The sequence below is a fragment of the Antrostomus carolinensis genome, unplaced genomic scaffold, assembly GCF_000700745.2.
Source record: "Antrostomus carolinensis isolate BGI_N321 unplaced genomic scaffold, ASM70074v2 scaffold36565, whole genome shotgun sequence".
NCBI classification, from domain to species: domain Eukaryota; kingdom Metazoa; phylum Chordata; class Aves; order Caprimulgiformes; family Caprimulgidae; genus Antrostomus; species Antrostomus carolinensis.
Window position 1 is genome coordinate 1 of NW_010317717.1, and position 12,115 is coordinate 12,115.

At 43.8% G+C, this 12,115-nt stretch overlaps 1 protein-coding gene across 1 annotated transcript; it reads left to right on the forward strand.

Annotated features, from left to right (window-relative positions):
* The first annotated feature begins 1,776 nt into the window (after window positions 1-1,776).
* On the forward strand, window positions 1,777-6,701 carry LOC104518837 (leucine-, glutamate- and lysine-rich protein 1). Its single transcript, XM_010168685.2, has 3 exons — window positions 1,777-1,929; window positions 2,702-3,001; window positions 6,282-6,701. The coding sequence occupies exons 1-3, from the start codon at window positions 1,777-1,779 to the stop codon at window positions 6,699-6,701; spliced, it is 873 nt and encodes a 290-aa protein (XP_010166987.2).
* The last annotated feature ends 5,414 nt before the right edge of the window (window positions 6,702-12,115 follow it).

Sequence of the window (12,115 nt, forward strand, 5' to 3'; positions counted from 1 at the left end):
TAATAATAATAATAATAATAATAATAGTCTACTTTGAGGATCTTACAAATATACCATTTTTAAGCTAAACCTCAGTGGGGGATTTTTGCCTATTCCATGCCCAGAATTGGGTATATTTGGATTTAAAAAATAATGAAAATATTTCCAGTTTATCGGATTTAAAAAATAATGAAAATATTTCCAGTTTATCTTTTCCCCAAAAAGAGTTAGGGGAATTTGTTCTACTTTGCTCATAATTAGATAATTGTAATTAAGCTCATTCTGGGCTTTTCTGCTTTTAATAATTTTAAGTAATTAGGCTAGTGTTGTGCATGTTTAATGTGCCTTTTCAGAGTGCTACAATTAAATCCATTAGAATTCAGCCTGCAGGAATATAATATTAGCATACTGGTTTAGGAAAAATACATTTCAAAATACAGCCTGTGGTATTTCCTCTAGAATCCAGGCTTTCATTTTCAAGAAATGGTGGCTGAATGTTCAAATTTGAATTTATACTATTAAATATGGGAGATGCCTCAAGGACTGGGGTATCTTCTCCAGAATTTGCAACTCTCTCACTTACATTTCTCCATGTTTTGGAGTAATTGCACAATGGCACACGTGGAATGTGTGTTGTCTGAGCGTGGTCCCTGGGAGCAGACACATAAACATTTTAGATTATAAATTGCTATTCACTGCTGAATGGCAGAGCATGAATAAAAAATGGTTTTATAGCAAAGAATTGACATCTTTATATTTTAATATTGAGCTTGTGGCCTAATTTTAGCACAGTAGATGACATTTACTATGTAATGGGTCATTTTGCTGCGTTTGAAAATAATGATGAGGTGAGTTTTACCTCCAGAGCAAGTGCTTCCAGCAAAACAATCATCTATTTTAAGACCCAGCTAAGGATTTTGTAGTTTAGTGTTTTCATAGTGATTTAGCGTGAAGTTCAGCTGCCTAAACTTGGGTATCTTAGTGCTGCTGGAGAGGCCTTGGGGCTTGTGAGACATCTTAGTGCTGCTGGGGAGGCCTTGGGGCTTGTGAGACATCTCAGAGCTGCCAGCTCCAGCAGTTCATAGAATCCCAGACTGGTTTGGATGGGAAGGGACCTTTAGGCTCACTCAGTTCCACCCCCCCTGCCATCAGCAGGGACACCTTCCACTAGACCAGGTTGCTCAAAGCCTCATCCAACCTGGCCTTCAACACTTCCAGGGAGGGGGCATCTACAACTTCCTTGGGCAACCTGGGACACTGTCTCACCACCCTCACACCAAAGAATTTCTTCCTCACATCTCAGCTCCATCTCCCCTCTGCCACTTTCAAGCCATCACCCTTTGTTCTGTCACTCCCTGCCCTTGGCCAAAGTCCCTCCCCAGCCTTCCTGGAGCCCCTTCAGGTACTGGGAGGCCACTAGAAGGTCTCCCCGGAGCCTTCTCTTCTCCAGGCTGAACAGCCCCAACTCTCTCAGCCTGTCCTCACAGCAGAGCTGCTCCAGCCCTGGCATCATCCTGGTGGCCTCCTCTGGACTGGCTCCAGTAGCTCCATGTCCTTCTGCTGTTGGTGTCCCCAGCACTGGAGGCAGCACTGCAGGTGGGTTGTCAGGAGAGTGAAGCAGAGGGGCAGAATCCCCTCCCTAAAGGAGGTGATTGAATGATTGCCAACATTTGGATGTGTTTGTTCAGCACCCAGATTCTCAGTCTGCCAAATTTCACGTCATTTATGGAGGTGTGGAATGTGAAAAATATGTTAAGATGAATTTGTACATGTAATTAAAAAACACTTGTTCCCTAGATGGAGATTGATCTGGCTAAAGGTGAAGCACGACACAAACAGGCAATTCTTAAAGTCAAGGAAGAAGCAAGAGTGGAACTAGACATTGAGAGACAAAAACAGCAAGAACTCATCACAAAATATCAGAGGGATCATGAAGAGCTCCAGAAGAAGGTGTGTGACACTCCAGAGAAAAGTTTTGTGGCAGTAGGTGGTGTAAACTATTGAAAAGTGGTATGTGAAGGAATAAAACTTTTATGTGTAATCCTGTATTTTTTCCCAGTCTTGGTGTGTGGCATATGATTGATTTTTTTTTTTATTATTATTATGATTTTTTTAATGGAACAGTCTAAAAAGTAACTACTCTAGTTACCAGTTAATGGCTTTCTTGGCTGTATTGGTGGTTGCATCACACATGGTTGGCTGTTCCCAGCCACCCAGACCTACAGTTTTTCAGGTTTTATATAGAAATTGAAAATTGTACCTGTAATCTTAGTTTTCAAAAGACTTGACACATTTCTTGAGAATTCTGGAAAAATCAAAGAAATTTGATGGAAGTATGTCGTTATTTAAAATTCATTATGTAGTATTTTAAAGAGCTGAAAGTAACAGTTGGACTTTGCAAATATTTGACTGTGATTTTAAAACCCTGAAGAGATGCTGGCTTGCAGTAAAGAAGTTAAATTTTCCCGTTTTCCCTCTATTTCTGTTTTATCTTGGACACACTCATTAATCTCTTGAGTGATTTTTGATTAATTTACAGCTCTCTGATATCCTTTGAGGGTATTATGCAAATTCAAAGCCTTTTTTTTTGTCTCTGAGGTCCTGTATGTTTGCTTTTGTATTTTTTTTTCCTGAAGTCAACATTTGTCTGCTACTTAATTCTTCATTTCTAAAGACAGCCACTGAATGTAGACTAATGCATTTTTTGTCTAATCTAATGCAGATACCAGGATTAATATCCAGTGCCACCAATACCTTAAGGATGGAGACAGAAATTCTTGAAAAGAAGCTACAAGATGCCCAGATCAAACTTGCAGAGAAAGATGAAGATAAGGAAAAAGAAATTCAGAGCCTTAAAAGACTTATTACTGAGCTTGAATTTCAGCTGACAATGGAAAAGAGCAATAATGAATCATTTCTGGGTAATATGAGGAAAGAAATTCAACATAAGTCAGATGAACTGGAAAAATTAAGCCAGGAGAGGACACAACTGATTCACAATTTGAGTCAAGTTCAAGAGGAGGTAGGAACATGACCAAGGAAATGCCTTGCTATTTTTACTTAGACATGTGACTTGTAAAATAATTCAAAGCATCTATATTTCAGACCCTGTTACAAACCGGTTTAAAAACCATTGAAATGAAAAGATTTATGAACCAAGTCCATCATAATTTCATAAATACAATGTATCACAAAATATGTGAATTTTTAAATTCAGAAAGCACTTAAACTAGTATTTTATTTTAAATATATATATTTTTTCAAGTCTTGCAAGACATTAGTTTCCTAGTCTCTAGCCTCACATCACACTACATAAACATGAGTAAACAATAAAGCTTTCTTCATGTTTTTTGAAGTAGAAAATGTGGACATTTCTCATTCTTTGAACAAGACAGGAATCCTCCCAGAAATCTTATTTATTTTGGAAATAATTTATAAGAAAGAACTTCCTCCTGTCAATAGGAATGAGAGTGGACACAGTCCTGTTCTGAATGGCTTCTGGGACAGGGATTGCATCTTCTAATGTGGGAGTATGAGTGTCCATCCTGCCCTGCTCATGTATCCCACCCTGGGCATGTATCCCACCTCCCACCAGGAAAGCCACTCTCTGGAACACAGGAATGCATAAAAATTAATCGCATGTGAAGGGTAATTTGACTGATGGATATTCTTACCACAAGCATTTGCTGAATGTTTGGAATATAATGGGAAGGGAGGAGAGAGAGCTGTGCTGCTCTGAGAGATGTGAAAGCAGTGAAGTCAGGGACTGTAGATAAGATTGGGCTGGAATGTCCAAAGTAATTAAGTGGCAGAAAAAAAATTGGTAAACAGTGAAAATAAACTCTTCAAAATTAATTAGGGCTTGGGTTGATATTTATTTATTCCTTGAAAAAGGTTCAGAAACACAGTGTTAGTGGAATTGGAATGATGTTGGCAGTCGTTCTGTCCTGTACCTATGGAAGAGGCTCTTGGAAAGACGTGCCCTCCTCAAGTCTTGGTCAGGAACTTCAGCAGAGTAAGGAACACACTGTTATCCTCAGTTGTGAGATTCCACCACCTCTGCTTATGTTAGTTTTCCCCACTCTGAAGCAGAGTTCTTCCTCTAATTATATTGGGAAATGGGGAGATGAGAGTGGTTGAAAATTGAAACTGGTTTTAGGATAAACTGCACACCAGGATACTTCCTCAGATTTGCAGGTAACACTTACAAATCATTTCGTGGACTATCAGGGACCATCTGAGTGGCAGGGAAAGTAATGTCTAACTTTATTTAATTAAGTTGTCTGCAGAGTTATGTATTAGAGAATAAGTTATTCTGTATATTGACATCTCTCCCATTTCTGCAAGTTCCTTCTCCATCAGCTCCTTCACTTGCACTTGGCACAGGGGTTAGACAGCCTGAGCAGAACTTCTGTGTTTCTACTCTCCATCCACTACAGATGCTTTGACCAAAGTAAAATTTTAAAATCTAAAAAAAGAAAAAAATAGGTCAACAAAGGACTTTTCATTTCTCCATCATTTTTCAAGTTTTGACAGGAACACGCGTGCAGAAATGTAATAGTTTTAGTAACCAATTCTTGGCTAAACAAGGCTTACCACCTTCCACTTCCGTGGGAACACACTGCTGTGCTCTGACTTTACTGCCACAACTATTTGCTCTTCAAAACATCAAAAAAGTGCTGTTGAGTTTATCTTTCTTACACATTTTCTTCCCTGTATACACCCCCTGCCATAATCACATGGAGAATTTCAAATACAAATGTTTGCCCTCACTTGAAGGTGATACGTGATGTGACCTGGCACACAGCTCATGCTCTTAGTGCTGAAGAGGTTTACATAGAAAAGTTTGTCTGGGCAACGAGGCTGTGCATGACTGAGAGAGTCCTCCATGTGACTCGATCATCACTCTCTGTGTTGGAGACTGCTTTGGTCGTTGCTTCCCTTCCATTCTCATGGGCCTCCTGGTGTCAGAAACAATTCCTTGCCTAGAAGAACAAAAAAGTGGATATTTTCAGCTTGTAGAATCATAGAAAGTTGTGATTGATGATCTCACAGGATCATGAGTCCAACTCTTGCCCTAGCACAGGACAATCCCAACATTCAGACCATGTCCCTGAGGGCCTTGGCCAAATGCTGCTGGAATCTTGTCAGGCTTGGGGCCATGAGCACCTCCCTGGGGAGCCTGTTCCAGTGCTCCACCACCCTCTGCCTCAAGAACCTTTTCCTCATGGCCAACCTCCCCCTCCCCTGCCACATCTTCCTGCCATTCCCTCTGCTCCTGGCATTCGTTGGTGACCAGAGAGAAGAGATCAGCGCCTGCCCCTCCTCTTCCCCTTGGGAGGAAGTTCTAGACCCCCATGAGATCTCCTCTCAGTCTCCTCTTCTCCAGGCTGAACACACCAAGTGACTTCAGCCTCTCCTCGTACAGCTTCTCCTCTAAACCCTTCACCAATTCAGTGGCCTCCTCTGGCCACTCTCTAGTAGCTTTAGATCCTTTTATGAATCAATTTAGTGCTGTTATCCTTTGTGTTTTATTTACTTTTAATTTCAGCTGGAAACCAGGAAAATTAGCATCACAAATAGGTTCTTCATAACATACCAACCTGGGGACTTTGGTGATACGGGGACACTTCCAGTTGTCTGCTCAAGGCCCAGCCCCAGTCACTTACCATTTAGGTATCAGGAATCACAGTGCAATGTTTGTGAAAACCACTAGATTGAAAAATCATTTATCCCAATCCTTTGGGAAATAAAAACCAATAAAGAATGCCAGCACCAAAAATAATAATAATAAAAAAAAATCTCTGCACAATTATTTAAACTACAGAGGAGGAGAAGTTCTTGAACATCTGAGGCTTTGAGCAGCCTGGTCTAGTGGAAGCTGGCAGGGGGGTTGGAACTGGATGAGCTTTAAGGTCCCTCCCAACCCAAACCATTCCATGATTCTATGATCTTATCATAACGAAGTGGCTCAGTCATACTCAAACTGTGTACATTGCTTTTTCCTTTCCAAGAGCAGCATTCCCAGTTTCCCCCTTAGCTGGAGGATGGGCAGGAGGTCAGAAGTAATTCTGATAACTTACCTCATATTTTCCACTGTCCCCTGAGGGAGTGATGGGTGTGTAAACGCCGGGTACATCCTTTGAATGACTTTCAGAGAAACCAGGATACGGGGATGTATTGAAGGGTTTGTTGTCCATCACCCCCCTCCGGCCACCCCAGCCCTCCACCCGAGGAACTGAGTGGGCACACGGTTTGACTAAGGGCATTTTATAAAGCCAGTGTTTGTTTCTGTTTTGCAGAACACTCTTCTCCAGGAAACAGTGCGCAGAGAGTGTGAGGAACGCTATGAGCTGACTGCAGCTTTGACTCAAGCCAGGGAACAAGTACTGGAACTCAAAAAGCTCAGTGGAAACTTCCCGTTATCGCCGTGTTCCCTGACTCAGGGCAGCCTAACCTCCTCTGCTGCCCTGCTGGCTGATTACGGACAGAAAAGCCGCGCGAGCCCCAGCGCTGGGAAGGAAATCAATCTCCCCGGACAGTTTGGTATTTCCAGAGCTGCGAAGGCAGCCACCTCCGGTCAGCATCACAGCGGTGGCGGCAGCAGCCTGGGCTTGCCTCCTCTGACCCCATCACATCCTCCAAGAGGAAGGGCAGCTTCCCTCAACGAGCCCCGGAGCAGGATTGCTGCCGTTATCAGAAGACAACTGAGTCAGCTCTGACGGCTCCGTACGCATACAGACATATACACGTGACATACACATGTGCTTATATGTGGGAAACCATTCCAGTGCACCAAACAACCATGTAGTTGTGGACCTCTGGGGTCAAACCTTTAGCCAATGCAGTTCATGCATTTCTACAACTTAAAATTAACTTAAAGTTTCATGTATTTTTGATGCAATGAGTTTCTTTGTCCATTGCATGTCAATGTGATTCTGTGCTATTTACATTTCAGGGTGAGAAAAGTAAAAAAGGAAATACATTGTCTCTCCAAGAGGAGCACATCTGCACTAGGCTTGATTAAAGTAATTGCCAATTTCACATTTTTCCCTAACCACTTTGTTGGAATTTTCCTATTTTGTGTGTTTCCTCCTGTGTAACTTAAGTGCTCACTTCTGGTGTAAAAAATGTGATTTGTTCGGTTAGAATAATATTTTTCCCAATATTTAATATTATATTACCAAATAATCATGCTTAGGTCAGTGAGACTTGCCTAGCTGTGGAGTATCTATCATTCAGATACTGGAACAGGTTGCCTAAGGAAGTTGGGGCTGCTCCTCCCTGGAGGTGTTGAAGGCCAGGCTGGATGAGGCTTTGAGCAACCTGGTCTAGTGGAAGGTGTCCCTGCTGCTGGCAGGGGGGTTGGAACTGGGTGATCTTTAAGGTCCCTTCCCACCCAAACCAGTCTGGGATTCTATGATTCTATGTGGCAAATCCATGTGCTCAGTAGCTGAGCCGTTGGCAGGACGTGGCTTCCTCTGTGTGCAAGTCTTCCAGCTGTGCTAATTAACAAGGAGTTGAAGACTTAATATAATTCATTTCATCAAAAAGATGGTTGCTTCTTGAATTTAATCAGCAAAGTGTCTTTATGTTAAGTGTGATTTTTAGCTTCAGTGTAGACCCACTGGAGTTCTCTGGAAAGCTGTTACCCAGGAGGATCAATATTTTATTTTACTGATTGATACATGGGATTGTGCTCAATACCAATCACCTAATTAATTGGGCAATAGCAAGAGCCAGTCTTCAGCACAACCAAGATACGTGGGAAATGGTGGGAACTGTCTATGGACCTGCTGACTTTGCACAGTGACTCGTATTTTACTTAAAGGTGTTGAAAATTGGAAATGTCAAAGATGTGAAAGCAATTCCACTGAAAGCCTCAGGAAAATAATTTTTCAGCAACTACACAAGTGCAGAAAGAAGGGATCATGGAATTGTTTTGGTTGGAAAAGACCTTTAAGATGATCAAGTCTGATGGAGATGGGGAGCACTCCCAAAAGCCTGTTTGGAGGATGGCTGGATGGTCCCCTTCTCTGGTTGGTGTTGATACTGATTGTCCTTGCATTGTTTAAGAAAGGTCCTGACTTCTTCAAGCTTGAAAATTGTTATTCCACAGTCATCCTGTGCCAAAGTAATAGATTTTCATTGAGGCAGTTCTTAATATGATGAGCTCTGGAGCTCTATTATGTAAATTTTTCATAAAATTTTTAGATGAACTTCAGTCACATTTTACAGCCTTATGAGAACTTTTGACTTATGGAAATCCAGTAAATGCTATTACATAATTTTACACCCTTGTAGAGCGATGGAACAGGCATCACTGTGAACCCTGCAGGAGCTGATGTCGTAATTTGGAGCTTAACATTGGAATGTTTATATCAAAGAAGAGGTGAGACCTTTACCTGTGGACCATTGTTCTGGCTGGAATCACAGAATCCCAGAATGGCCTGGATTGGAAAAGCCCATCAAGCTCATTGAGTCCAACCATGAACCCAACACTGACCAGTCCCCTATGACTAACCCATGTCCCTCAGCACTGTGTCTACACGACTCTTCAATCCCTCCAGGGATGGGGACTCCACCACTGCCCTGGCCAACCCCTTCCAATGCCTCAGAACCCTTTCAGCAAAGAAATTCTTCCTCACATCCCATCTCAACTGCCCTGGCCACAACTTGAGACCATTTCCTCTTGTCCTGTCCCTTGGTCCTTGGCTGAACAGAACCAAGAACTCCTTTCAGGGAGCTGGAGAGAGCCAGAAGGTCTCCCCTCGGCCTCCTGATGGCCACTGCCAGTGAGGTCTCTGTGCTTACAGCAAAGCCTGGCCCCTTTGGTAACAGTTATATCCCCAGCCCCGTGTTGTCGCAGCATTTCCTCCCCTCGTGCTGCTGGGGCCGTGCAAACAGCTCAGATTTAAGATCTGGGCTCTTGTCCTATGGCAGCAGCAGCAGCAGTGAAGAATGACTGTGTGGTCATAAATCCTAAAGAAAGGAATAGCACATAAAATAATGAGAGGAGTCACTGAAATAATGTTTCTAGCATGAGGGAGTGTATAAATCATGGATCCCAACCAAGTCAAGAGCAAATATTTCCCCTCCCTCACAGAAACTCGGAACTCCTGCTGCTAAGCAATAAGCAAAATATATAAATATCAGGAAACCTTTTTTTTTTTTTACCAGCTTCTAAAAACAATGACATGAATTTTGCATAGCCAAGGAAAGTTCAGAGTATTTCTCATAACGAGATGAAATGCACCAGCAGAAAGTACCACGGAGAATGTAGACACCTCATTAGATCACCACATCAGGAAAGAAAACTTCCTGGAGGCAATGCCTCTTGTAGGAGCCGTGTCATTTATGAATGGGGTTGTTTTTGGATCCTGGACCTTGCACTCTAGGACTTGTGGCATGAGGGAATACTACAAAACAAAAATCTCCAAGCTTGAAACAAATCTGCCTCTGTGGGATGCTGACCCAGCAGCTGGAGGCAGGAAGCCATCCTTTCACTTCTCAAGGTTACAAGAGAACGTCCCATGGCAACGGGTTGTCTTGTTCTTGCCCAATGCAAAGGCTTCTGTTTTCTTCCTCGACAGAGCTGAGATTGTTGCCTGATGGACAATAGTAGCTCGTACAGTCCGAAATCTTTCCATCCTTCCAGTATGAATCCTGCTAGCAGGCTGCCAGTTTGCCTACTGGGATACCCAGTGCACTGACCTCCTGTGTTAATACCGAATTGAGCCGCGGGTTTTTATCCAGCAGTCGTCACTTCCAGAGCAGTTCCAACTATTTAGTGTCCTACTGTTCACCAGAGAGAGTCTGAGCGAGCTTCAGACATTTGTGGTTTGGCCAACTGTCCCTTGAGTGCAAAACCACCATTATTGATGGGGAAAGCAGGTCTATCTGTGTGTGGTGGGAGGGGAGGTACAGGACACTATCCAAACCCAAGGTGGGACAGGGCAAGTGGAGCCATCACGGTGTTCCTGGTGTACAAAGCAATGGAAGAGCCCTTGTGGGATGCCTCAGACTTCTGTGGGTACTTTCTCAATGCTCCTTTTAAGCTGCTGTCCCATTCCAGGTTCACTGGGGAGAGCTCCCCAGCTTCTGGCTCTGCAGAAGGTGTGAATCAGAGAAGCTGAAGATGGAGCTTCTGGCTTGCAGGCCTTCCACAAGCAGTTGTGCGTCCACAGTGATGCTTGGCTGCCACAGCAGGATGAGTGAGCAGTTTCTAGCCAACTGCAATGTAGGGGTTGTCCTCTTCTTTGGCCTCCTGGGAGCTAAAGCCAGACAGATACGGCCAATGTAAGTCTAGGGGTAGGGAGCTTTGAGCAGAGGACATCCTGCAGGACAGTAGGACAGGAGACCTGGTCCTTGGTGCCTTGACTTCATCTTAGAAGGAACTCGCTTCATCTCAGAAGGAACTCTCAGAAGGAACTTCACTCTGGAAGAGGAGCAGAAACAAACAGGAAAGACTGATCAAGTACCTGCTTGCAGCCTGGACTCTCAAAGAGATTGGGACCCACAGCAGATCTGGGAGCAGAGTCCTTGGGCAGCACTGGAAGCCCCCAGGATGTAGACACCATGGGCTGCCTTGGGAAAGCCAAACCTGAACCAAGTGTTGATGAGAATCAGGGCCCAGGGTACGTACAGCAAGAGCCAGGTGTGTTATTTGAAGCACATCACAAATGGGAATCAATGGCTCTTGGACAAGGAAAGGCTTGGATCCATCCCACCTGGAGAGCCTGGGCTTCACCCCAGACATGCTCCCTGTCCCAGTTCCCTCACTGGAGCAGCAATCGAATTTAAAGTGATCTAAACCTCATCGCAGGTCATCACTTTTCCACCGATTTACCCCAAAATTTCTGTGCTCTCCACAGCGCAGAAAGAGTCAAATCCACGTCTGGTGACACGGAGCTGCCTTGACACTCTTTAGATGGGAGCTGAAACTCTTGCTGGCCACGTGTGTCAGCGTGCTTGCCAGGTGCCTCACAGACAGAAGTGCTTGCCACGTGTAATCAGGCTTCTGCTCCCAACAGGACATTGGGAAATCAAGCAGGGATGTGGCTCATCCATTAGAAACGACGAGCAGGTCCGTAGCTGAGGTGATGTGTGTGAGCTGGACCCCAGCCCGTCCCTCGCACGTGGAGATTTTCCACAAAGGAAGGAGTTAGTCTTGAGAAAGAAAAAAAGAAGAGAATTAAAATCTTTGTCTCTTAGCAGCGTTACAAGTACATGAAAATAGAAACTGGAGCCAGACCCCATGCCATGCATCATTAAAATGTATTAATCGGGAAAAAAACCCCATAGACTGTCTTTCTTTGCATTTAAAGAAGCAGTTGTGCTGTGAGATGATGATAGTCTTTGCTTTAAATTCCTGCTTTGGCTCCCAGTGCTGTGGAACTGGTTTCCTCTAACGCCTGCACGAAGCTGCAGAAGTGCTGGATGGTTTGCATCCAAAAAGAAAGAGCAGAAGAATGAAACGGGGAAAATTTCCTTCCTTAGACAAAACCCATACGGCTTTATTTTGGTTATTTAAAAAGAGGAACTTATTTACATAATAAAAATGTGACAGTTGATTTTCCCTTTAATTGTTACAGGTGGTTAAGTGTTTTCTACTGAAGAAAGAATAGTGGTGTGAAACCATCTCGCCAGCCACGCTCAGCACTTCCGTGGGGCTTTTTCCTCCTCACAGCAGAGTACAAAATTAATTTTGGTGGGATAATGAAAAGGAGACGGTGAAAGATTCATGTTGAAGGAGGTTTTAACACCGGAAATATAATTTGTGTGATGGAAAATAGGAGCATCTGCCTTTGCACTGTGAGCTGTTCCCAGATAATGAAAAAGAAATCTTCCTGGTGAGCGTGGCCAGTTCCTGCAGACGCTTTGTGCTTGTCTCTCCAGATACCCCCTGTCCTCCCGAACCTCCGCGCCAACCTCACCCTCCCCTGCCACATCTTCCTGCCATTCCCTCTGCTCACCTCCTCACCCCTGCGCAAGGGTTTGGCTGCTTGTGAACCATCAGCACCTCCCCACGTCAGGGCTGAGCAGGGATCCTACGTGGGGTTTTATTTATTCTCTATTTGGTCACGTGCAAAATCAAATGAGGGACAAAACGGATGAGCTGATCCAGAGACTGTTT